Source organism: Sphaeramia orbicularis, chromosome 24 (assembly GCF_902148855.1).
Source record: "Sphaeramia orbicularis chromosome 24, fSphaOr1.1, whole genome shotgun sequence".
In the NCBI taxonomy this organism is placed as follows: domain Eukaryota; kingdom Metazoa; phylum Chordata; class Actinopteri; order Kurtiformes; family Apogonidae; genus Sphaeramia; species Sphaeramia orbicularis.
In genome coordinates, this window is record NC_043979.1 from 43,670,230 (window position 1) to 43,697,936 (window position 27,707).

General features: G+C 38.3%; 1 protein-coding gene across 1 annotated transcript in view; it reads left to right on the plus strand.

The window, feature by feature from the left end:
- LOC115414978 (exostosin-1a) overlaps positions 1–27,707 on the plus strand; it is a 533,740-nt gene that overhangs the window by 350,524 nt on the left and 155,509 nt on the right. The window contains exons 5-6 of the mRNA XM_030128366.1: positions 9,903–10,010; positions 25,673–25,792. Coding sequence (XP_029984226.1) covers positions 9,903–10,010; positions 25,673–25,792 — 228 coding nt within the window. The remainder of the gene's footprint in view (positions 1–9,902; positions 10,011–25,672; positions 25,793–27,707) is intronic.

Here is a 27,707-nt window from a genome sequence, read left to right on the forward strand (position 1 = left end):
GTGTTAATGCATTAATTTTGACAGCCCAAGTTCTGATATAAAACAACGATGCATTGCTGTAATTTATATACAGCAAAAACCTGTTCAAAGTATCCAGTAATATATTGTAATTATATTTTACAGTAATTAGCAAACAATTTTACAGCACTTTATTGGCAACTTTTTTGCCTGGTATTTACTGTAAATTCTGCAGGAAATATGTTACAGTGCTTGTATTAGTGGGTCAACAGGTATGAAACAGTTTAAATCAGTAGATGGTTTTGGTCACCACTGGCTCTTTTGGTTTTTATGGGTTAAGGAAGTGCTTCCCAACCTAAAAGTGTCTTAAAACCTTTTGAATCGCCGGTGTGTGTTCTAAAATAAGTCCTCATATTGTGGTTTTAGCGGTTGTTATTTACTGTAAAACCTCTTGTGATGGTTCGACAGCTCAGACTTGGCGGCACATGCGATCAGAGCTGAACGTCAGCCTCCTCTCACCAACAGTTCATCTGATTACTATTGACAACCTGTCATCTTGGTGTCAGAGAAAGGCCTGTTTGTGCAGATACACCACAGAGGACGTTTACACATCCTCAAACCACAGATGTGTTCAGCTTTCATTAGCGCCTTATTCGTCTTCGGGTTGTTTTGACACAGGTTTGCGTCTCTGCTTTGTGTCGTGTTCTCTTCTTCTTCTATGTACAGTCGCTTGGTTTCACGTCAACACTCAGCCGGAGCGGAACGGAGTTATTCGATTGTATTTTCTTACTCAGGACTTTTTTTTTTTAATTGTAACTTTGTTGAAAATGTGCTTGAGTTTGGGTCACAAATCCAGGCGAGTTCCTAACCAGGCAGAACAGCTGCTGATTCAGTCAGTTACCAGAGGCAGTAAATCCATGGCTTAGATGGAGGATACAGTCGTCTGAGAAAAGCTAATCACTACATCCACCTGCTACACTACACCTTTACACTCTTTAGGAACTACGAGAATTTTACCCTAGTTATTACCTCTAATTCCCAGCTTTTTAGGAGGAAATAGTGTGCTTTTTATGCTCACCAGCCGATAAATCATGAGCTATTATGAAGGTGCTTTGTCGTTGTTGTCTTTGTTAGCAACAATTTCTTCTCTGATGAAACAACTGGTTGGATTAATTTAAATGTTTTTTATGTAGTTTCCTTGGGACAGTGTCTACAAAGTTTGTACAGAGTTTTGAGATATTTAGATTTTCGAAATTTTTGAAATACTAAAAATGTGCCTTTACTTATAAATGTCCATATTTTGATGGTTTATAACATGTAAATGGTTACAGATATCAATATAGTTACTTTTGAGTATTGATAGGAAGTTATATATGGACTTTTATTTGGGTCCATGACCTTTGATCTTGAGTGACCTTTAAGGGTGAAAGTCAATGTCACCAATGTCTAGATTTCAAAAATTCATTTCAATTTCATTTGCATTTGGCCTCAGACTCCGTTAAACTACAGTTTCAGAGATGAAAGTGAAGGGCATCGAGCTGAACAGGGGTGAACTTTGTTACCTGTGACATCTGGAGCAGGTTGATCATGTGTTTCGTGTTTGTGTTGCAGAGTCCTGAAGGTGTATATATCGGCTGTGGAGCAACTTGGCAACTCAGTGAAACCCATCAAATCACATAAGGATGAAAAATAAAAACAATTCTGATTGGCTACAGGGTGCAGAAACAAATGTCATGGCTGACTTTGACAATTCTTAACCCATAAAGACTCAAACATTTGGTTCATAAATGTCTTTGTCACCATCTTTGTCTTCGTCTTTGTCTTTGTCGCCGTCTTAGTTGCTGTCTTAGTCTGTGTCTTAGTCGCCATCTTTGCACTGTCTTAGTCGCTGTCTTAGTCGCCATCTTAGTTGCCATCTTAGTTGCCATCTTTGTCGCTGTCTTAGTCGCTGTCTTAGTTGCTGTCTTAGTCTGTGTCTTAGTCGCCATCTTTGCACTGTCTTAGTCGCTGTCTTAGTCGCCATCTTTGTCGCCATCTTTGTCGCCATCTTTGTCGCTGTCTTTGTCGCTGTCTTAGTTGCTGTCTTAGTTGCCATCTTTGTCGCCATCTTTGTCGCCATCTTTGTCGCTGTCTTAGTCGCTGTCTTAGTCACTATCTTAGTCACCATCTTTGTCGCCGTCTTTGTCGCCATCTTAGTCACTGTCTTAGTCGCCGTATTAGTTGCTGTCTTAGTTGCCGTCTTAGTCGCCATCTTAGTCGCCATCTTTTTTGCCGTCTTAGTCGCCATCTTAGTCACCATCTTAGTCGCCATCTTTGTCGCTGTCTTAGTCGCCATCTTTGTCGCTGTCTTAGTCGCCATCTTTGTCGCTGTCTTAGTTGCCATCTTAGTCGCCGTCTTAGTCACCGTCTTAGTCGCTGTCTTAGTCGCTGTCTTAGTCACCGTCTTAGTCGCCGTCTTAGTCGCTGTCTTAGTCGCCGTCTTAGTCGCTGTCTTAGTCACCGTCTTAGCTGCCATCTTAGCCGCCATCTTAGTCGCCATCTTTGTTGCTGTCTTAGTCGCTGTCTTAGTCGCCGTCTTAGTCGCTGTCTTAGTCAACGTCTTAGTCGCCGTCTTAGTCGCCGTCTTAGTCGCCGTCTTAGTCACCGTCTTAGTCGCTGTCTTAGTCGCCATCTTAGTTGCCATCTTTGTCGCTGTCTTAGTCGCCGTCTTAGTCGCTGTCTTAGTCACCGTCTTAGCCGCCATCTTAGTTGCCGTCTTAGTCGCTGTCTTAGCCGCCATCTTAGTCGCCATCTTTGTCGCCATCTTTGTCGCAGTCTTAGTCGCCCTATTAGTCGCTGTCTTAGTTGCCATCTTTGTCGCTGTCTTAGTCGCCATCTTAGTCACCATCTTAGTCGCCGTCTTTGTCGCCGTCTTAGTCGCTGTCTTAGTCGCTGTCTTAGTCGCTGTCTTAGTCGCCATCTTTGTTGCTGTCTTAGTCGTTGTCTTAGTTGCCATCTTTGTCGCTGTCTTAGTCGCCGTCTTAGTCGCTGTCTTAGTTGCTGTCTTAGTCGCCATCTTTGTCGCAGTCTTAGTCGCCCTATTAGTCGCTGTCTTAGTCGCCATCTTTGTCGCTGTCTTAGTCGCCATCTTAGTCACCATCTTAGTCGCCGTCTTAGTCGCTGTCTTAGTCGCTGTCTTAGTCGCCATCTTTGTCGCAGTCTTAGTCGCCCTATTAGTCGCTGTCTTAGTCGCCATCTTTGTCGCTGTCTTAGTTGCTGTCTTAGTCGCCATCTTTGTCGCAGTCTTAGTCGCCCTATTAGTCGCTGTCTTAGTCGCCATCTTTGTCGCAGTCTTAGTCGCCCTATTAGTCGCTGTCTTAGTCGCCATCTTTGTCGCTGTCTTAGTCGCCATCTTAGTCACCATCTTAGTCGCCGTCTTTGTCGCCGTCTTAGTCGCTGTCTTAGTCGCCATCTTTGTCGCTGTCTTAGTCGCCATCTTAGTCACCATCTTAGTCGCCGTCTTTGTCGCCGTCTTAGTCGCTGTCTTAGTCGCTGTCTTAGTCGCCATCTTTGTTGCTGTCTTAGTCGCTGTCTTAGTTGCCATCTTTGTCGCTGTCTTAGTCGCTGTCTTAGTCGCTGTCTTAGTCGCCATCTTTGTCGCTGTCTTAGTCGCTGTCTTAGTCGCTGTCTTAGTCGCCATCTTTGTTGCTGTCTTAGTCGCTGTCTTAGTCGCCATCTTTGTCGCTGTCTTAGTCGCTGTCTTAGTTGCTGTCTTAGTCGCCATCTTTGTCGCTGATGATGGACAAAGAAGAAAGAATACAGTCATAACAAACAGAAGAAAAACAAGACTAAAGTAGTCACAGAACTGGAACATGCTGCTACAACGCTAATGCTAATGATGTCACATATAATAACCCATCAGTCGAAGTACTTTTACTGAAAATACTTGAACTACACTTCAGTACAATGTTTTACGCTGGACTTTAATATTTCATAAATATTCCTTCCACCAGCGGCTGTAATCAAATATGAAGAAGGATTAGCAATGTTTACCAGTTCCAGTAAAAGAGATGCTTTTATCAGAGATGAAATAAATCAGAAAGAGAAGCAAGAGAAAAATAAAAAAGTCTAAAAGCGAAAGGAGTATTAATCATCACGATTCAAGACAGAACTGTAAGCGTCAGACAAAGGAAAAGGATAAAGAAAGTCATCCAACACCAGACTAATCAAAGCAGCCAGATTTCACGCCGACGGGTCGCCGGTCATGCTCTCGGCATTTTGTGAATCTCTTTTAATCTCTCAGATTCACTTGATTGACAATCAGTCGAACTTGAACTTTAAATGAAAATACCAGACTTATTGAATATGTTTTTTCAGCTCATCTCTTTGTCTGCTTCTCGACTTTGGCTACATACACAAACGGATTCAGACACTTGTCAGAACAAAGTAAAGATAAATCAGGATTTCCATTTCTTCTTCAACCTGAGCTAAACGAAGAAATTCTCCTTCAAGTTGAAATCCTTGAAGCAAAATGTTTCATGTAAACATTTAGCTGCTTAATTTCATCTGGAACTCCTCATGAATGTCAATTTTGTGCCTTGAAGGAAGATTGGAAGACTGTACAGCTCAACAATTATCATATTAAAGAGACAGCTCGATGCAGGGTTCCCCCAGGGTCTGAAAAAGTCTGAAAAGTCTTGAATTTACAAATCTGCATTTAATACCTTCAACCAGTCTTTAAAAGGTATCAAATTTGATATGGTACACAGTAAAAAACAGTGTCAATTTAACTCTTAGAGAGTTTAATTTAACTCTGTTTCAGATAACATTTGCTCCCACTCAGAATTAGAGTAAAATTTACTCTATACCCAGTGTCAAATTTTCAGAGACAATTCTACACAATTCAGTGTCAAGATTAACAATTAAATGTGTAAAAAAATTCAACACTGTGGCATTTTCACACTGTTAAGAGTAATGTGATTCCACTTTATAGAGCTATTTTTACTCCAAATTTAGTTTAGTAATGATTCTATAATGTGTTAATATTTATTTCTCTGCAGTGTTGTTTTCTTCATCAGTTTGCACCCTCTGCTGATATTGAAACGATGTAAAATTGCAGGGGTTCCCAAGGTGAGGGTTGTGACATCATTTTCAGACATTTTTTTAAATAGCTCTTGGGGTGGTGATGATAAATTAAGTGTGTTATTGTTACACTTACAATTTGCAGGGAGAAAATTTCCTCTGTGAGTTTCAGTCACCCTAGGACATTTTTTTACTTTGAAAGAGCAGAGTCCTCCCTGTTTATCGTATAATTATAGCTTCCATTTATTTGTTTATTTGTCTCAAACTTTGAAGTAAAAAAGAAAAAAAAAGAACAAAAAAAACATCCATCCATCCATTATCTTCCGCTTATCCGGGGCCGGGTCGCGGGGGTAACAGTCTAAGCAGGGATGCCCAGACTTCCCTCTCCCCAGACACCTCTTCCAGCTCTTCCGGGGGGACCCCGAGGCGTTCCCAGGCCAGCCGAGAGACATAGTCTCTCCAACGTGTCCTGGGTCTTCCCCGAGGTCTCCTCCCGGTGGGACATGCCCGGAACACCTCCCCAGGGAGGCGTCCAGGAGGCATCCGAAACAGATGCCCGAGCCACCTCAGCTGGCCCCTCTCGACGCGGAGGAGCAGCGGCTCTACTCCGAGCTCCTCCCTGGTGACTGAGCTCCTCACCCTATCTCTAAGGGTGCGCCCAGCCACCCTGCGGAGGAAACTCATTTCAACCGCTTGTATCTGGGATCTTGTCCTTTCGGTCATGACCCAAAGCTCATGACCATAGGTGAGGGTCGGAACGTAGACTGACCGGTAAATCGAGAGCTTCACCTCTCGGCTCAGCTCCTTCTTTACCACAACCGACCGGTACAGCGACTGCATCACTGCAGACGCTGCACCGATCCGTCTGTCAATCTCATGCTCCATCCTTCCCTCACTCGTGAACAAGACCCCGAGATACTTAAACTCCTCCACTTGGGGCAAAGACTCCCCACCGACCCGGAGAGGGCAGACCACCTTTTTCCGGTCGAGAACACAAAAAAAACCAAAAAAAACAAAACAATAAAATCTAATTACATATGCACCCATCAATGGTCATTGTTGAGTTATAATGAAAAATGTGTGGTAAAGGGGATTTTCAGTGTTAAATGTAAATGTCCACAGAGTCCACATTCCACAGTGGATGTGGACAATTTTGTGCCAGATACAAGATATTGTTCTAAGCTACGGGTGGATCAAATTGGAGGCTAATCAGACTTGTTTTGAATTTTTTAGGAATTTTCAAAAATTGCTCAATGATGAGAGATAGGAAAATTGTAGATTTTGTGACCTTGCTGTGACCTTGAACTTTGGCCTACTTGGCCCAAAATTGAATGGGTTCATCCCAGGGCCTAGGCCTATCTGTGGATGCAGTTTGGTAAAGATGGTTGGAATAGTTTTCCTGTAAAGTTGCTAACAAACAAAGAAACAAACACGTAAACAAACAAACACACAAAGCAAAGTGATCACAATACCTCCTGGAGGAGGTAACTATCCAAACAAAATGGATGTGAATAACCTGAAAAAAATGAAATTTGTTAAGAAATATAAGTACAATTTTATCAATATTATGCCTCGACTTATCATTTATACATGTGCATTACAGAGGAGATCTACAAAGGCACAAAACATTTAATAACAGGCAGAATATTGTTCAAATTGTGCTTAATTTTCTTTAGACATTTCAGGTTGTTTATATTTGTTCAGGTTATTCACATTTTATTGTTACAGGATAGTTTGTTAAGGTAAACATCGTCATAATTTAATGTTTTTTGCACTAAATCAGAGAGAAACAAGAAAAGCACTCAGAGAGCGCAGACCTCTGCCAAGACAGATCTGTCAACCCCAAGGTTGAAAAACACTGATCTAGGTTAAAATAGCTTGACCTTTTTACTGTGTAGGGTTAAGGTTTAGTAGGGTTCATACCACATAGAACAAATTTGAGCTTTTTACTGGATTTTAATGCATTTCGCATCAACTGGAATGTGAAGAGGCTTTTCCAATTCCAATGACCATTTATTTAACAGTTCCACGGGTAGTAAAATAAATAAAAACTAAATCAATTAGCTGCATTTGCCCTTTTATGTGCAGTGGAGAGCACAACTGACTCTTATCCAGTATCTATAAATGATGAACAGTTACAAGAGCCTCATTATTGAACACATTTACAGCAGCACAAAGAGCTCCAGTGGGAAGTGGAAATATCTCGTCTTATTAATTCACACTAATGCATCCTCCAAATATTAGCGTGTACACAGAAGATAAATAAAACAGTTTTTCTGCCTTAATCTTTTTTGGCAACTCCATGTGTTTGTGCAAACGTCCAATTTGGAACATGTTGAAAGTGTCTCGTCAGATGTAAAGTACCAACAATAAGAGGATAAATCCCTCACAGCAGGAAGAGAAACAGAAAAACACACATCTGAGACATCCTGCTTTGTTCTGACTGAAAAGTTGTGAATAGTTAAAGAACATTTCTCATCAGCACTGTGGGAGAAAATGCATCAGAATCAAGGTTTATTTCCAGTTTTCACAGTATGAGGAACTTGTCACGGTGTGTAGGTGCCAACGAAAAATATAAAAATATGAACGAAAGAAAAGTTTCAGAAAAAAACAAGTATAACTTAAGGATATTGGGTTGATTTATTTTCTATTTCTTGGTGTGTTATAGTGTCTGTGATCATTTTATTTTTGACTAGAGATGGAAAAACACTCAATATTTTGTCTCCAAACTTGCTGAAATAAATCACTTATAGAATTCGCCAACCAGTGACCTTTGGATAAACATTGTAAGTCGAACATATGACTTCAGATTTTATACCAAAGTTTGAGGATGAAGCCAATGCAGAAATATCTTGAAATTGTAATAATGCTAACAGCCCAAAAATAAAATGCATAATAACCCTTTAACCCCCGAGACATTATTCCAGGTAAACGTGCTGCTGTAAATTGTCATCTGTTTCCGGTTCATTAAAGCTGCTGTGAGTATGTGTTTGTGTTCCTTTTCTTCAGTGGTTTTGCTTTATTGTGTGTTTTAGGGTCAAAACAGGTGGAATAACAGAAAAAGACAAAGAGAGGAGTTGAAGTTTGACGGGTTTTTACTAAATAAATCACTCAGAATGTACATCAGTAAGAGATTTAGGCTGTTGAACATGAACTGTGAACTGGAACTCACTGAACAACAACAAGGATTTGAATTTGGGCCCAGTAGTTTTACTTTTAGTTGGGCTCATTTTTCTAAATCAGTCCAGCTGTTTTTTGACATCTGGTTGAAATCCAAAAAGCAGTTGCACGGTCAAAACTCAGTAAAAACACGGTTAAAAAAATAAATAAATAAAGGGAAATCGCCACAACACTGGAAACAACAGTAAAAACAAAAAACCACAGGAAAAAAACAAAGTCCAAACAGTCTATTTTTATAGTGAGTCAGTCTCACTCACTGCTCTGTGTTTTAACCGCCCCATTCCACAGGCGGTGGGGGGTGAACTGAGCATGCTCAGATGTCTATGGAACAACAAGGTCTATTCTATCATCAGCATGTTTTGAAATTTTTCTTATTGAGCAAACGGTTGAATTTTTATAAATATTGAAATTAAATCATACATTCAGAACGATCACCACAAACACTTCAGGGGTTTAAAAGGTGAAGCGATGTTGCTTTAAATCATTCACATATGCCAGGTCGCAAAATTAAAAAAATATTTAATAACTGCCCCAAATGTGCTGCCAGAGACGTTTAGAGTCCCTCTGTGCTGTAAATGGGTTAACTGCGTTAAAGTTTTTTTTATCAGATTAATCCTGGTGAGGGATTAATCTGCGTCAATGCGTTAATTGTGACAGCTGTAGTTAAAAACAAACTGTATGAAAAACATTCTGACATTACTAGAGGGTGAAGTCAAGGGAAGGTTAACATCTGGTCAAAAAAATTAAATTACAACAATCAACTTCAAACTTTTTTGGGTAGGTAATTACTTATATTTTCAGGAAAATGTATTTTGAAATGAGAAACATTTGTGAAAAAAAAGTGAGGAGTTTTATGAGTGTGATTGTTTGTCAAGTGACAGTTTTCTTCCGTCATTCTGGGTTCATTTTATAAACTCTCATAGATAAATTACATTTATTCCACATACATTGATATTTGACTATTAGATTATTTATGTCATATTTTAAACACAGCGTTTAAAATTAATAAATGCATATATTTATGCAAAATACATTTGAATATAATGTTAATATTATTTGTATGTTGTAAATATTGTAAAAAAAAATGTATATGATATTGATAATTGAAATAAAAAATATTTAATTTGATATTTATTTTTGTTGTCCATCTGTGACGCTACCATTTGTCAAAACTCTTTCTATTTAGGTTTGATCAAATATTTTTTCCTCTAACCAATTCTTCGGTTGTAAAATAGTGGGTTTAAGGCATACACTGAATACATTTGAGGATGAAAATGTCAGAGGAACTTCACTTTGGAGAACTTTGTAATTCTTGCAAAAAATAGACGTCAATTTTTATCCATCTGTGTCACAGTAGTTTTGGATATTTTTCATTTAAAATATTTGAAACTAAATGTTGCCCTTTGAGTCAGTTTAAGATGTTATTTAGACCTTTCCAATTATGTGGAATATTTGTCTAAAACTTGTCTGGTTCAAAAGTTATAAATCAAACAGTAGTGGGCGGTCCATCCGTGATGCCCTTAACCTCACCCTACAGCAGTGGGCAGATGACATGCTTTCGGTGTTTTCTGAAGGGCCTCTGTGGACAGGATACCAAAGGGTTAATGAATGACAGTCTGTTTGTGGATTCTGCCCTTCACAATGTTCTGCAGTAGAGTTAAAGAAGTGCTTTCTCTCCGTTCCGTCTGTGTTCTTCCCTTCAGGCAGCCTGTATCCCAGTGATCCTCAGTAACGGGTGGGAGCTTCCCTTCTCTGAAGTCATCGACTGGAGGAAAGCCGCCATCATCGGAGACGAGCGACTGCTGTTACAGGTAGAACCACCGAACAATATCTGAAATAAAAGAAACATTTAATATACTTCAAATCAAACAGGATACATGTAGAAACACCTGACTGAACATTTACAGCGATAGAAGTTTAACTGTAGGAAGTAGGGATGCACCGATACGAGTATCGGCATCGGCTCCGATACTCAGTGTGTGTACTCATACTCGTAAAAGTAATCCGATACAAATGCACCAATACCACTTACGGCCATTTGACATTCACAGTTCAGTGCAGCAGGTACGAGGAGGAGGAATAATATGTGTGGAGTGTGAAGAGTGTGGAGATCTTTCAAAATAAATGACGGTGATAAAAGTAACGCTGACTGACAGTAACATTAAAGACACAGACAGGTACGGACGCAGTGTTCTGTCCATCCTCTGTGTACATTCCATCCGTTTTTCCAGGTGCTGGCGGATGCGTAAACAGAATGAGAATACCAGCGGGTGTACGGAGCGGTGCGGACCGCCACCAACAGAAGTGAAAACGAAGCTTCTCACTCATTTCTCTTTTCTCTTCCTGCTGAAGCTAAACTTTTAAACTTTACCAGTGAAAACGCTGCAATATTAGTATCACATTAGTGTTCCCTATGTCGTCTCCATGTTTATTACTTTCTTCTTCTTCTTCTCAAAAAACTTTACTCTTCTTCGTGGTATTTGTCCAGTATGGTTAATTCAGAGCGGCGCCCCCTGGTGGATTAATTGACAAACACTCATTCCAACACATTAAATGTCAGTAGCAGCACTTTGTTCCAGTCAGACTAATGACAACGACAATAAAGCACATTTACAAAAGGAACTAACAACTGGAATGGGATTATTAAGTACTTGTATCGGTACTCGGTATCGGCAAGTACTCAAATGTAAGTACTCGTACTTGTACTCAGTCTGGAAAAAAGTGATATCGGTGCATCCCCAGAAGGACGTTTATGGACAACAGTTAAAGTTACCAGGATGAATGGAAACATAAAAATAACAAACATTAAATACAGCACCCCCCTGAGCACAGTGTATTTCAGTATATACTGTAGATCAGTGGTCCCCAACCTTTTTTGGCTCATGACCACATTTTAACATCACAAATTTCTGGCAACTCCCAGACATTCAAAATGGAGACTTTTTTTTCTAAAATTAATTTGTTTTTGCTCATGTGCTAGTTTGCTATACTATGTTGCAAATAAACTATAAATAACTAGAAGCACTCGGAGAGCGCAGACCTCCGCCAAGGCTGGTCAGTGGCCCCCCCCGTGGGCCCCCCCACGCCAAGGAGGTTATGTTTTTGCCAGGGTTTGTTTGTCTGTCTGTCTGTCTGTCCGTTAGTGTGCAACATAACTCAAAAAGTTATGGACAGATTTTGATGAAATTTTCAGGGTTTGTTGGAAATGGGATAAGGAAGAAATGATTAAATTTTGGTGGTGATCGGGGGTGGGGGGGCCCACGGGGGGGGGCGCAGACCAGAAAATTTCATCAAAATCTGTCCATAACTTTTTGAGTTATGTTGCACACTAACGGACAGACAGACAGACAGACAAACAAACCCTGGCAAAAACATAACCTCCTTGGCGGAGGTAAATATCATGGACAGAGGCAGAAAATCCAGGTGTAGAATACTGCACTAAATGAGAATTGGATTTTCCTTGGTCAGGATATGTACAGTCAGTCCAGCTTGGATTTACAAGGCTGACCATTAATACTGAAAAAACAAGAACTCAAACTATGAATTATGAAAGAGCTGCAGCATCTGAAACGGACCACAGTGAACATTTGACAGATAAACAGAACCTGAATCATGTCTGTTATGGATTGGGATTGTCTCTGTCAACTCACCATATTTTTTTATGAGTACATTTTTTATTTTTATCAATTACCAGAAATTTCAGGCGACCCCATTTGAATTCCAGGCGACCCAACATGGGGTCCCGACGCCACGGCTGAAAAACACTGGTATAGATGCTGACATGACACCAGCTGTCTTCCTTTGACTGTCACCAAACAGAACCACCTGGGAAATCACAAATATACACCAGGGTCTGGATCAGGCCCAGAACCGAGACTCTGTAGTAAATGTAGAAACACCCACATCTACTGCAGCATTAATTCACCTGTAAAACCCATGGAGTTTAGATAATAGAGGTCATAAAGACTTGGTTCTGCATTCAGTTAACCCTTTATAGGTCACTCATAGAAATACTCTGAAATTCAACATTTCAACCTTAGTGTGTTATTGGTGGACATAACAAAACTTTACTACTTTTGTGAAATTTTCAAAAATGTTTGTTGTCATGTAGAAAATTAAGGTCAGTGAAGTCAGTGAAGTTACCATATTTGGTTCCTTACCCATAATATATAAATATACTGTGTATATATAACAAAAAAAAAAGAAAAAATCCAAGAAATAAATACAAACAATACAAGAAAAACACATGTAATGTACAAGGAAAGGAACATGTATTTTAGAACATTAGAACTAGGGATGTCCCGATCCAATCTACAGATGGGCATCGGCTGCCAATCTGGCATTTTTTAGACGATCGGATCGGATTAGTCACGAGGTCGGTCCGATCTGGACCCGGTTCATATAATATTTCCTTAACCCATAAAGATCCAGTGCTACTATTTCTGTCAGTTCCCAAATGAATTTTTCTCTTTATTTAATCTTTCTTAAGTAATTTATCACACTTTATTATAATATTACCCTCTACATTTTGCATTTATCACTTATTTTCCTATATTTAACCCTTTCATGCAAATTTTTTTTTCCCTGAGTGTTTTTATTCCTCTTTAGGCATAAAAAAAAAAAACCCTCAAAAAACCAATTCAATTGAAATTTTTTTATGAACCTATTTTTCAAAGTTGCAGAAATATCCACTCAGCTGGACGCCATGTGTTTAATTTTTGAAGCAAAGAAACATGTATTTACTGATGTACTGTGTGAAAACTATGAAATAAAAACATTTTTAATGCTGCTAATCTGATGTTTTCTCACATTTTAACGTACTCTAATAGTTACTATTTACTTCATGGAGATAATATCCAAAAAAACAAAAAAAGAAGTAAAAAAAAAAACTGTTGATTACAGATTAATAGCAATTAGCAATTGATTTACACTCAAACATGTTACTTCAGATCAGGTTTATCAAGGTCAGCAAAGTTACACTAATGGTCTGAATGTCAGTGTATTATTATGGGATGGTGCATTAGTGTCCACTGTGTTGGCTGATATGGAACTAAAACAATAAAACCCATGAATATACAAGAGAACAGCTGAAGAAGAACTGTCCACTGGAGTGACCACTGTGCATGAAAGGGTTAATTTAGATGTTCATGAAAACTCAATAAATTCAAAGGTTATTATATCTAAACAGAGAAAACTGAAGAAAAATTAGCTTTTTCAGTCAAATCTCTCATTAACTGAACATAAACCCAGTGTCTCCATCCACTGTCATTGATCCAATTCCATGGGTTTTACTGGTGAATCAATGTTGTAGAAGATGACGGTGTTTCCATGGTAACTACCGAGCCTCTGAACGTCCAAATGGGTCATATCTGATGACCATGAAAAGACGACAAACTGTATTTTACACCAATTATTTACATGAATTGATAGGATTAATGGATCAACAGGTATTAAACAGTTTAGATCAGTAGATGGTTTTGGTTACTAGCGAGTCTTTATGGGTTAAAGTCTAATGGGAGATTTTTCTTCCTCAGTTAGTAGATGGTTAGTTGTGGTAGAAAATTATTATTTACAGTCAGAGCATGAAAAATATTTTAGAAATTTCGAGGTACAACATTTAACCTTTTCATGCAATTATGAAAACCTTGGTCACAATATTTGTGTGTTTTTACTGCTCTTTAGGCATGAAAAAAACATACGATTTAGGTTAGATTTTTTTTTTTTAAGGAGTTACAAAACCGTCCACTCAGCCGGACCCCATACATTTAATTTTTCAAGCAAAGAAACATGTATTTAAAACCTAATATCGGAAAGTGATATGGAAAAGTATGCAATAAAAACATTTTTAATGCTGCTAATCAGATGTTTTCCCACATTTTAACATACTCTAATACTAGTTATTATTCATTTCATGGAGATAATATGCCAAAAAAAACCTGTTTTGTTTGTTGATTTACACTGAAACATGTCACTGCAGATCAGGTTTATCAAGAACAGCACAGTTACAGTAATGGTATGAATTGCAGTGTATGGGATGATGCATAAGTGTCCACTGTGTTGGCTGATATGGAACTAAAACAATAAAACCCATGAATATGCAAAAGAACAGCTGAAGAAGAACTGTCCACTGTAGTGACCACTATGCATGAAAGGGTTAAAATCACAGTCATGGATAAAAAGACAAAATCAATATTGAGAGAAATTAAATCAAAACCATCTGAGAGATTTTTAGAAACAAAGTTAACAATTTAAACCAAACTAACCAATGTAATGATATTTATCCCAATATAAACCGATATTATGTCATTATTGTTTTGTATCCCAGACCCATGTTAGAAACGAAACACCTGAATCCAACGTGTCCACATACTTTTGTCCATATAGTGTAAGAGATTCTCTTGATCAGACAGAAGTGGGAAATCCAATACACTACATTACATCTAATTATGACATGATAGCTGCAGTATTCCTCCCTCTCCTGTCGACTGTTTTAGTCCAGATTGGAGACGGATTATTCTACTATTGGTTCACCTTCTGTTCCTTCTAATTACAGCTGCAGACAGAGCTTGTGATATTTACCTTCTTTAATTACTCTCTGTATTACCGTGTGCCACCTGCGTGACCGATACCGCCACCTGTACGCCACGCCGTACCAGTCCGCCTTTAATTAACGCTGTTAGCCTCCCTTCAACGCCTACCGGTGAGGACGGTTGGAGGTTTTCTCTGTGGACCACACCGTCACTGAACGAGTGTTGTAATGAACAACAGCAGTCATTAGTCAGTAAACAGTACAGACCCACACTGGCAGACTGCTGGAGCCTTTAAAACCTCCACTGAAAAGCATGAGCATGTATCGACCTGGTGATCAGTGAAAGGCCACACTAATGAGGATATTTGCAAAACCAATATTTGTCTTTTAGGTCACATAAACAGAAATTTGTCCTCTTTTAAAAGTGTAGATTTTCTAAATAATTATTGCAATATTTGTGTTAAACCTGTTGAATTAAAGCTTAACGTTCACATTTCAGTCACATCTGGGTTGATTCTATTCAGATCCACTGTGTTATCTATCTATCTATCTATCTATCTATCTATCTATCTATCTATCTATCTATCTATCTATCTATCTATCTATCTATCTATCTATCTATCTATCTATCTATCTATCTATCTATCTATCTATCTATCTATCTATCTATCTATCTATCTATCTATCTATCTATCATCCCAACAATACTGTCCATATCATCCATCCATCCATCCATCCAACAATACTGTCCATATCCATCCATCCATCCATCCATCCATCCATCCATCCATCCATCCATCCATCCATCCATCCATCTATCTATCTATCTATCTATCTATCTATCTATCTATCTATCTATCTATCTATCTATCTATCTATCTATCTATCTATCTATCTATCTATCTATCTATCTATCTATCTATCTATCTATCTATCTATCTATCATCCCAACAATACTGTCCATATCATCCATCCATCCATCCATCCAACAATACTGTCCATATCATCCATCCATCCATCTATCTATCTATCTATCTATCTATCTATCTATCTATCTATCTATCTATCTATCTATCTATCTATCTATCTATCTATCTATCTATCTATCTGTCTGTCTGTCTGTCTGTCTGTCTGTCTGTCTGTCTGTCTATCTATCTATCTATCTATCTATCTATCTATCTATCTATCTATCTATCTATCTATCTATCTATCTATCTATCTATCTATCTATCTATCTATCTATCTATCTATCTATCTATCTATCTATCTATCTATCTGTCATCCCAACAATACTGTCCATATCATCCATCCATCCATCCATCCATCCATCCATCCAACAATACTGTCTATATCCATCCATCCATCCATCCAACAATAATGTCCATATCATCCATCCATCCATCCATCCATCCATCCATCCATCCATCAATACCATCCATCCACCCATCCAACAATACTGTCCACATCCATCCATCCATCCATCCATCCATCCAACAATACTGTCCATATCCATCCATCCATCCATCCATCCATCCATCCTTCCTTCCTTCCTTCCTTCCTTTCTATATGATAGATATGGGGGTGAGGACATATGCCTTCTTTACTTCACAGAAATAAAATCTCTATTCTAGTTGTGTAAAAAACACTCTTCACATGTTGAAATGAGGCTCAAACATACTGACTGTAGGTACGGTGTTATACTTTTCCATAATATTCCCAGTTTTCCTTCACCAAAGTCCCCTAGATGTTGATGACACCTTGAACATGTTTAACTCCCATCCTGAGGGAGCTACTACGGTGGCAGGAATGAAATCCTCCTCAAAAAAGAGATGAAAGCTCAGGTTTTGAGTTTATTACATAATGAACAAACATTAAGCACATTAAAACTGGAAAGCACGGAACTGCTGGGTGTAAACGACAGCAGGCTAGTAGGAGTGTTTTATCTGTACGACATGATAACAAACCAAAAGATGTTTGTGCTGGGTAAACAGACCCTGGACACTCGCCCTCTTCATCTCCGTTACAAACACACTCTCACTCACAGCAAGACCCACTGTTCATCACAACAGCCGAGCCGCAACACCTGCTGAGAGACTTGAATCTCATTACTTTCAATTACATCACCGTGCTCCGCAATACCTCGCTGTTTAATATGTAGAGTTTGTGTTCGCCCTGCGGAGAGGAGACACGCAAAACACACTCAGACGCACAAAGACCCACAATGCCCCTGCTGAGCAACATAAACACTATTAGAGTCAATGGAGAGGAAGAGAATTGAGTTGATTTGATTGGTGTTTGTATTCCACCTCAGAGAGTCGAACAATTAAAGACAATGAGCCGAGTGACGTCGACAGAAACACAAACATCTCAACTGTGGCTTCACACTGACGATTCAATCCCAACTTTTACTGAGATGCTTTGTTTTTTTGTCATTATGCCCCCCAAAACATTAACTATATTTAACTGGGTCGCTTTTATCATATGGCAAACACATTAGTTATATCAACAGCTCAAGAATCAAAAAAACAAAAGCACAAACCAGACATTTTATTGAATATACAGGGTGGGGAAGCAAAATTTACAATGAACATTTAGTTGTTTTTTCTCAGCAGGCACTACGTCAGTTGTTTTGAAACCAAACATATATTGATGTCATAATCATACCTAACACTATTATCCATACCTTTTCAGAAACTTTTGCCCATATGAGTAATCAGGAAAGCAAACGTCAAAGAGTGTGTGATTTGCTGAATGCACTCGTCACACCAAAGGAGATTTCAAAAATAGTTGGAGTGTCCATAAAGACTGTTTATAATGGAAAGAAGAGAATGACTATGAGCAAAACTATTACCAGAAAGTCTGGAAGATACTATTAAAGAAGAATGGGAGAAGTTGTCACCCCAATATTTGAGGAACACTTGCGCAAGTTTCAGGAAGCGTGTGAAGGCAGTTATTGAGAAAGGAGGAGGACACATAGAATAAAAAGATTTTCTATTATGTACATTTTCTTGTGGCAAATAAATTCTCATGACTTTCAATAAACTAATTGGTCATACACTGTCTTTCAATCCCTGCTTCAAAATATTGTAAATTTTGCTTCCCCACCCTGTATACAGTATTTAACCCATAGAGACCCAGTGCTACCTTTGTGACTGTTGCCAAATGAATTTTTCTCTATATTTAACCATTTTAAGTGATTTATTACCATTAATTATGACATTATCCTTTATATTTTGCATTTTTCAGTGTAACTCATGTGTTTTCCTATATTTAATTCACTGATCATGTAGCTGTTCATAAAACCTCAGATTAAAGAAAACATAAAAAACTGAAGAAAAAGTGACTTTTTCAGCAAAGATATAAATAACTGAACATAAACCCGGTGTGTCCATCCACTGCCACGGATCAAACTCCATGGGTTTTACTGGTGAATCAATGTTGTAGAGGATGACGGTGTTTCTACAGAGCCTCTGAACATCCAAATGGGTCATATCTGATTATATTTTAAAGCTGAGAAACTGCATTTTACCTCAATTATTTGCATGTATTGATAGGATTAGTGGATCGACAGGTATTAAACTATTCGGATCAGTAGATGGTTTTGGTCGCCGGTAGCTGTTTGGGTCTTTATGGGTTAAAGGATATTTCTCTTTATCTGAAAAAGAAGTTTTCTGAGCTTCCAATCCATGTGTAAAATGATGCTCCAGAACCACTCTTTCACAATCGGATCTTGGTGAATCCTGGTGTTGTCATCTTGGAATATGAAGGTGTCATCAGCATAGAATGAAATTTACTGATCTAGTTGTTAAGGGGTATAAATTAGAACAAAAATATTGTAACACAACAGCAGGTAGTGGCTATTGGCCATATTGTGATGTCATGTTAAATATTAACATTAAAATTTTGTAATCAGTGCATCCCTAGTAAGAGCTGTTATAGTAAATAATAAAAGCCTCACAAATACAGTTTTAAAGGAATGAGACTGAGAACAAAAGCAAAAATAGACAATAAAAGATAATTCAATCGTACAATTAAAACCAAATAAAACGGTTAAAATTGTGCAGCTTAGTTCGGTGCACTTTGCAAATATTTCAGAGATCTTTTTAAGACAAGTAAGAACGTCATACAGGCCTTAGTACATTTTAATCCAGGGTTCCCGCGGGGTCTTAAAAAGTCTTAAAAGTCTTGCATTTACAAATCTGCATTTAACACCTTAAAAAAGTCTTTAAAATGTAGTAAATTTGATTTGGTTGGCCTTAAGTTATGTTTCCATAAACTTGTTGGCTGTATTGTCTTTAAATGTGTCTGTTAAACGTCCAAGCTGCAAAGAAAGTAGCGTTTGTTGACTCACTTCCACTTATTCCAACTCAACAATTTATATTGAAATTAGGAACCAATTATTTATAACTTTGCAACCCCTGGTAAGAAATGATCACAGAACATTCAGCCCAACGTGCAGCTATTAGTTCAACTTGGAACAATGAGAATCAAGGTGTTGGAGTAAATAAATACATTTTCCTGAATTCTTGGAGTCACAAATTTTTTTTGCCAGTATGGCCGTGAAATGGGCAATCAGTTCTGTTCTAAGTAGTCATAAAACGATCTTAAAAAGTCTTAAATTTGCCTTGTAGAAACCTGTAGGAACCCTATAATCGCATAGGGTTAGAAGTAAGAATATACGCCGCCTGACAAGTCCCATTGGATCATCTCTAGCTTTGATTACAGGACACGTTCACTGTGGATCGTTTATGCTAAGCAAGGCATATGCAGTGTCACAATAAATGTCACAATGTTTTTACCTCCATAGTTCCATTAATTTTTGTCCAGATCTTGTGATGATGATAGAGTCAGATCACTGTGCTGACCAGTACTGAAATGATTGTAGTGAAACCTGTGTGATATCCATGCACTTTTGTGATTTTCATATGTTCTGAAAACGTGTCCCTCAGTAAAACATAATTTACTTTGAATTATGCATTCATTCATTCATACATTTATTAAAATTAACTTTTCTACCACACACAACAGGCACAATCTCAACCAAAAAAGTAGGAATGCAAGGGTAAAAGTACATAAAGTCAAGGTCTGGGGGATAAAAATTGCAGTTTTGAAAGTCTGGAATTTTTATTTGGATAAAGAGCAAACACCCCGTAGGTGGTTTTGGGAACCCAGAAGCTGCAGGATTAGACTGCATATCATGTTGAAAATGATAATGTCATAAAGTCAAAAGAGGAAAAAGGTGGCTCAAAGTGATCCAACACCTCCTTAGAACTGGACAGAGGCTGATGTTTCATGTCTAGGTAGTTTTTAAACCCCTTTAGCCCTGTCAGCCCACCCACAGGCTGAAAATATTATATTAATATTCATCTACTATAAAAATATAATAAATCAGGACAATGGATGTTTTTTTTTTTTTTTTGGGGATTGGATTTATATAGCGCTTTTCCAGACACCCAAAGCGCTTTACATTATTGATCCATTATTCATTCGCTCTCACATTCTCCCTCTGGTGGTGGTAAACTACACCTGTAGCCACAGCTGTCCTGGGGCAGACTGACAGAAGCATGGCTGCCAATTTGCACCTACGGCCACCACCAAACATTCATACGCATTCACACACCAGTGTGAGTGGCACTGGAGGCAAGGAGGGTGAAGTGTCTTGCCCAAGGACACAACAGCACATGGACAGAGCAGGATTCGAACTACCAACCCTTCGGTTATTGGACGACCCGCTCTACCACCTGAGCCATGGCTGCCCCCAAGTTTTTTCAACTTTTGCTCAAAGTTTAGACCCTAATGTTAGTAAAAGTACATCAAACGTGTATTTTAGTGCAAACTTTAATGTTCAAACATGATTTTTTATCTTTGTGGGGTGAAATATACGCTATTAAAAATCTACGACACAAACAATTAATTTATGCATATCATCATCAATCCAGCCGAAAAAAAACCAGGCGAGGATAAAAAATTCCAATTTCTCTTTTAGTTTGTTACAGTTTACTCAGGCAGAGTAATAGATACAATATTTTAGACAATGGGAATAGATTCTGTGAGGTCTGTAAATGTCCACAGACACCAAGAACATTCATATGAACCTTATTATTATAAGTATTAGAAGTAATTCTTCATTTACTTTGGGTATGTCTTTTTAGGCATTTTTTCCCTGAAAATATGGTCAGGGTTAAACAGGTTACCCCAGATATAAACACCATCTGTCCAGTCGGTCCAGTGGTGTTGCGTTGGCCATGTCCGACTGGTTTTTATTGTAACTAGAGTGTAGAGGATTAAACACAAGACAGAAAATGGGGTCCAAATCCACATCTGCAGTTCAGGACTAATGAGGATGGGCTTTTGTGGTGGGTTTTGGCCTCATAGTTTTCATCTTGTCCAACTGAGTGGGACGCTGGATGTTTTGCCTCATCAAGGAGACCGTTTGTTTTGTTTGTGTCCAATCTGAGCTTCCTGCTTGAGCCTCCTGGCCTGTCTGGATGTTTAGCTCCCCGGCAGGATCCCCGTCTCCCTTGATTTCGTCCCTGACTTCTTCATCTCCCTGAGGCTGTTAGTGCTGCTTGCTGAAAGCCAGCTTCTCATGCCTTCCATGATAATGTGAGCTGGGGCATCGACCTGCCCCTGTGGCTGCAACGATAGGATATGTGCGCTCCTAACAGGTCAGCAGGGTTTACAGACACATGGATGCTGTCGAGGCTGCTGATCTGCTGACTAAGGCACAAAAAAATGCAACTTGATGGTGGATTTGTTTTTAAACCAAGTAAGCATACAATCATCTGTGTTTCACTGGGATAAAATGATCCATGGTGAGTTTAACCCTTTGGTTTCTGAGCCTATTTTGGCTGTTTTTGAGTACTTTTAATTTTGCCTTTAAATACTATATAAAGAAATGTTTATTATACCCATGTTTGGTATCTTTTTTTTCAGCACAACTTCATCTATATCAGAGGCATCAAACTCATTTTAGTTCTGGGCTCACATTCAACCCAATTTGATCTCAAGTGTGCCAGACCAGTAAAATAATAACAGTGAAAAAAAGTAAAATTCTATCATGATCAGGTTTACATCTACAAAGTTTCCTTAAAAATCTGAATAACATGAACAACTTGAATTGTCTTAAGAAAAATAAGTGCAATTTTAACAATATTTTGCCTCGGTTTATCAGTTTATCATTTACACATGTGCATTACAATCACACAAAACATTTAGTAACAGGCGGAATATTGGTCAACTTGCATTTACTTTTCTTAAGACATTTCCGTTTGTTCATATTTGTTTAGGTTATTCACATTTTTTGTAAAAGTATAGTTTGGTAATATAAACATTTTCATGTAATTTTGCTTTTTTACACCAGAAAAACAATGAGAAAATTTGGGGTTGTCATTATTTATAGGTTATTACGATAATATTTTACTGGTCTGACCCACTTGAAATCTAATTGGACTGTATGTGGAACCTGAATTAAAATGATTTTGACACCACTGATTGTTAATATCTTCAGCGTAATTTTTGCATTTCACAAATTTATCCCACCGGCCAGATTGGACCCTTTGGTGAGCGGGATTTGGCCCCCAGGCCGCATGTTTGACACTTGTGATCTATCTCATCTGCTTATTATTTTTTCACTTTAACCTACAATATCAACACAAAAGGCCAAAAAAAAAACACACACACACAAATATATATATATATATATATATATATATATATATATATATATATATATATATAAAATCTGATTTGAAAATGTATATAATTTATTGCATAAATAACATAAAGATGCTTAATGAATCTTTTCAAAGACTTTAAAAGTGAATATTGGTTCCAAACATTAGGTATGTAAGATTAAAATTGTAATAAATTAAAACTATACTCAGATATTTGACATTAAGGCATATCTTTACATAGGTGTTTTGTCCGGTTTTCTTACCCACCCCCAACTTGTATGATGATACCGATGTCTGGCCAATATATCATTGTTTCCTTATTTCCTTTAGACAATCTTTCATCTAATTGTCCAGTCTCATTCCGATGCCTTATTTATCACTTCCTTTGCTTCACTTCCTTCCAGTTGCTTTATGTTCGACTTCATCAGTGTCATGTTGTCGTCATTGAAGGGGTTGTGTTTTGTTGCCTATAGGAGTCTAGATGCTGCTCTCCCTGCCTTAGGTTTACGCATAAAAGGTCAAAGGTCCCAGAACAGAGCCTTACCACTAACTGTAATGCCTGCACATAAATAAGTTTAGTTTTGATGAAAGTGGTGTCCATAATCGTCCTGACAGTTAATGTTCAACCAGCAGTTGTTGTTCTGGATTCACCCTAAGCCACAGCTTCTCAGGACTTACAACTTATACAACAAATATACACCGCCGACCAAAATCAACTACGGGTGTAAACTGTTTAATACCTGCTGATCCACTAATCCTATCAATACATGTAAATAATTGGTGTAAAATACAGCTCTTCATCTTTTCATGGTCGTCAGATATGACCCATTTGGACGTTCAGAGGCTGCGTAGTTACCGTGGAAACACCATCATCCTCTACAACATTGATTCACCAGTAAAACCCATGGATTGGATCAATGACAGTGGATGGACACACTGGGTTTATGTTCAGTTAATGACGGGTTTTACTGAAAAAGTCACTTTTTCTGCAGTTTTCTAACATTTTGTTTTTAACCCTCAAATGTAATCTCAGCCTGATGATTTAAGTACATGACCAGTAAAGCCTCAACCATTCAATCATTGACAGAAAATTCCAGTTCTTTGAAAATGGAGCCTTTATTGGTCCTTCTGAACAACCAAAATGTGTCTTTCAAATATAAATTTCCATGTATGAGTTTCAATTTTGTATCATATTTGATACATCGGGTCTCAGTGCTCAAATATTATTTTTGAACAAACAAAAACATAATATAACACAAACATGTCTAACAAATTGGTAATTCCTTTTCAAAACTGGCAAAGTTCTTCCTCCTTCCTCATTAATGACAATCACGTAGTCACTGGAAAGGCCTCTGGTGAATGAATTCCTCCCCCCGGTGGATTATTTGTGTATTACATGTATCTAATTGTATAGTCGTAGAAAAAATTATTAGACCACCCCTTGTTTTCTTCAATTCCTTGTTCATTTTAATGCCTGGTACAACTAAAGGTACATTTGTTTGGACAAATATAATGATAACAAAAATAGCGCATAGTAGTTTAATTTCAGAGCTGATATCTATCTATTTTCCATGTTTTCTTGATAATAACCAAAATCACTTCAGTTCTTTCATCAATATCTATGACATTGTTCTGACAAAAACAGTGCTTTTAGGCATTACATGTTTTCTTTTGTCTGTTTTAGTCACATGATACACACAGGAGTCAGTATTTCATTGCATAGCCATTATTTTTGATGACTTTTGATGGTCTAATAATTTTTTCTGCGACTGTATACATTAGGTTTTCAAGAAAAAAAAAATATCACACTGATCATGTAGAGGGCTTCAAAACCCATGTATCAAATATGATACGTTTGGTGTTATAGGGTTAAATACTGGAAAATACCTGATTTTCACTGAAAAAAAATGCAAAATACAGAAGATAATATTATGGTAAATGGTGATAAAGCACTACCAATCAAAGATTAGATTGAGACAAAAAATAATTTGTGAACTGACACAAAAGTCGCACTGGGTCTATTTGGGTTAATGTCTGCACACATTATTAATGAAATTACATGCATTTAATGGTTGTTAACAAGTTAAAAATAGCTGTTAGGTAAGGGTGTTAGAAAATAGTGGTTCTGCAATATATTGCAATATTTAATTTCACAATACTGTATCGATATTGAAAAGTACTGTATCGATATTTGTAGGTATTTTTTTAAATGCAAATATTGTGGAGGTCCTTTTTTTTTAATATATATTTTATTTATTATTATTTAACACTCTTTTATTACCTCCGCCAAGGAGGTTATGTTTTTGCCAGGGTTTGTTTGTTTGTTTGTTTGTTTGTCTGTCCGTTAGTGTGCAACATAACTCAAAAAGTTATGGACAGATTTGGATGAAATTTTCAGGGTTTGTTGGAAATGGGATAAGGAAGAAATGATTAAATTTTGGTGGTGATCGGGGGTGGGGGGGCCCACGGGGGGGGGGGCCACTGATCAGCCTTGGCGGAGGTCTGCGCTCTCCGAGTGCTTCTAGTTAAATAATGTTTGTTCCTTTGTTGGGATTGCACAAAAATAATGTTATAATGTTAGTTCTGAACTAATAGAATATGAACATTTGAACAGGATCTTAAACTGTAATGTCTGTAAAACATAATTTAAGTTTTAACACAGGAACATTTTGGGATATAGCATTAGATCCTGGTCTGATCAAATAAAAATGTGTTTCGTATTTGTGCATATTTCTGGTGTAATTCAATTCTTCAAGGAAATAAGAATTTTAAAAAAGAAAAAAACAAAAAATTGACTTTTTAACAATATCATGATATATTGTGATACATCGTATTGTGATCCTAGTATTGGGATTTGTATAATATCGCCAGATTCTTGCCACTACACACCCCTAGTGTTAGGCTGGCATTTGTACTTGCAGATCTCTGAACCTGATTTCCATGGGTCTGCGTGGCTCTTACCTGTATCCGCTATAAGGTGATTTACAGATTGACAGCGGCTGCTTTGGTTGCCATAGTGTCCTGGGGATAAGGTGATGGACGCTGGGGAAGTGGGTTCTGCTGAGTCTGGAGGGGAAGAAGAATTTGCTCTAATCTTTTCTGCATGTCCACCAAATTACTTCTGCATCTTCCACCTGTCTGCCTAACTCCACACTTTTCCTCCACATGCAGGTTTCTTACCCTCGCTCAGCATTGTTTAAAATCTAACTTAATCTACCTCGCTGTCATTTTTGTCCTCTTGCTTTTCTTCCTTGGCTGTTTCCTGCAGGTTCCCTCCATTACCCGATCCGTGGGCCGTGACAGGATCCTGGCTCTCCGCCAACAGACTCAGTTCCTCTGGGACGCCTACTTCTCTTCTGTAGCCAAAATCGTCTTAACCACACTGGAGGTAAGTTTTTAATGAGAGTTTTGGGTTAAGTTTTGTCAGGAAAGCTTTATTTTATCAACCAGGCTCTTATTTTCTATGTTCTTTCCTTGTACAGCGCCTCGGGCTGTGCATCATCTCATAAAGTAAAGTTCAGGGGGAAATCTTTCTCCAGTTCTCAGTTACATTTATCACATTTTTTTATCCTTAGCTATGCATGCCCCATCATTTCCAAAAATGTTTTTTACACACTGATTTGCTTTTTACCCATAAGCTTTACAGTAAATCCAATCATAAAGAGTGACTACAAGGTTATGTAGTAACTTCATCTGCATAAATGTGATCTAAATCAATTACAGGGGGTTCTGTGTAGTACTGATGTTCCAACAAATTCCATCATTGATTCAACCCCTATGTTTCAACAGACTATCAGTCACTGAATAAAGTATAAAGTTCTTTGTTTCCACACATCTGTATTATGGTATCGTCAAGTTTTCCTCTTCAAGCTAAAACTCATAGGTCGGGGGGAAGTTCTGCCACAGGCGGAGGAGTTTAAGTATCTTGGGATCCTGTTTGCAAGTGAAGGTAGGATGGAGGCGGATCGGGGCGGTGTCTACAGTGATGCGGACGCTAAACTGGTCCACTGTGGTAAAGAGGGAGCTAAGCTGAAAGGCGAAACTTTCGATCTATGTTTCGACCCTCACCTATGGTCATGAGCTCTGGGTAATGACCGTAAGACTGAGCTCATGAGTACAAGAAATGAGTTTCCACTGCAGGGTGGTTGGACTCAGCCTTAGAGATAGGGGGAGGAGCTCGGACATCTGGGAGGGATTCAGAGTAGAACCAGTGCTCCTCCACACCGAGAGGAGCTGGTTGAGGTGGTTTGGGACTCTAGTGAGGATACTCTACGGTACAATACACTGACATCTTTGGGAAAACTTCACAGCTCTTTATTCTAAACACGAATAATAATATTTGGTCAGTTTTTAATCATATTTGAAGTAGAAATTAGGGGTAGGAATCTTTTACTATCTCATGATTCGATTTGATTCCGATTTTTGGGGCTACGATTTGATTCAAAATCAATTTTCGATTCAAAATGATTTGATTCATAATGATTTCTGCTTCAATCTATAGGTGTGCAAAGGATCCTCATGGTCTACTCCAGTCTGCTCTGCAAGACAGAATGACAAATGCAGACTTTAAAATGTCTCTTTCACAATTATCAAGTTTAAAATATTTATCCATGCTTGGCAGGGAGTTTGGTGAGGCACAGCAGTGTGCGTTGGTTTGCCGCTGGTAGCTGACTCTGCACCGTGTCCTTAAGCTCTATGTGATGCCTGCTGACAGACTGAGCTCATGAATGAGCTCATGTCGCGTTGTGATGCCAGTTTATTGCATTTGGCGTGCTATACGTACGCATTTTTATCCTTTTGCGTGTTATTTAACACCATTTGATGGTGTGTCAATGTGGTAGCCGCTAATCACGAACCCTAACCGCTAATCGTGCTAGCCGCTAATCGCACTAATCGCTAACCCTAACCGCTAATCATGCTAGCTGCTAATCGATAACCGCTAACCCTACCTCCTCCATTAGTTTCCTTTGTTTTGGTGCTTACGCACATGCATATGTTTCAGAACTGGCTGCGTGATGATGTCAGGACGTCCCGCGTACAAAACAGAAGCAGACTGCTTGCGGATTTGTTTTATTTTTTAAAATCAATTTTGGGACATGTTAAATCGATTCGGAATCGTAGTAACTGAGGATCGCGATTTTTATATGAATTGATTTTTGGCACACCCCTAGTAGAAATACGACATGTAGACACTTTAATGCAATAAAACTCTAGGGATCAAATGAGACAGAAGTATTATTCATATATTTAAAAGTGTCAAAAATGTAAATCCTCCTCCTTAAGGAGAAATCAACATTATTCCA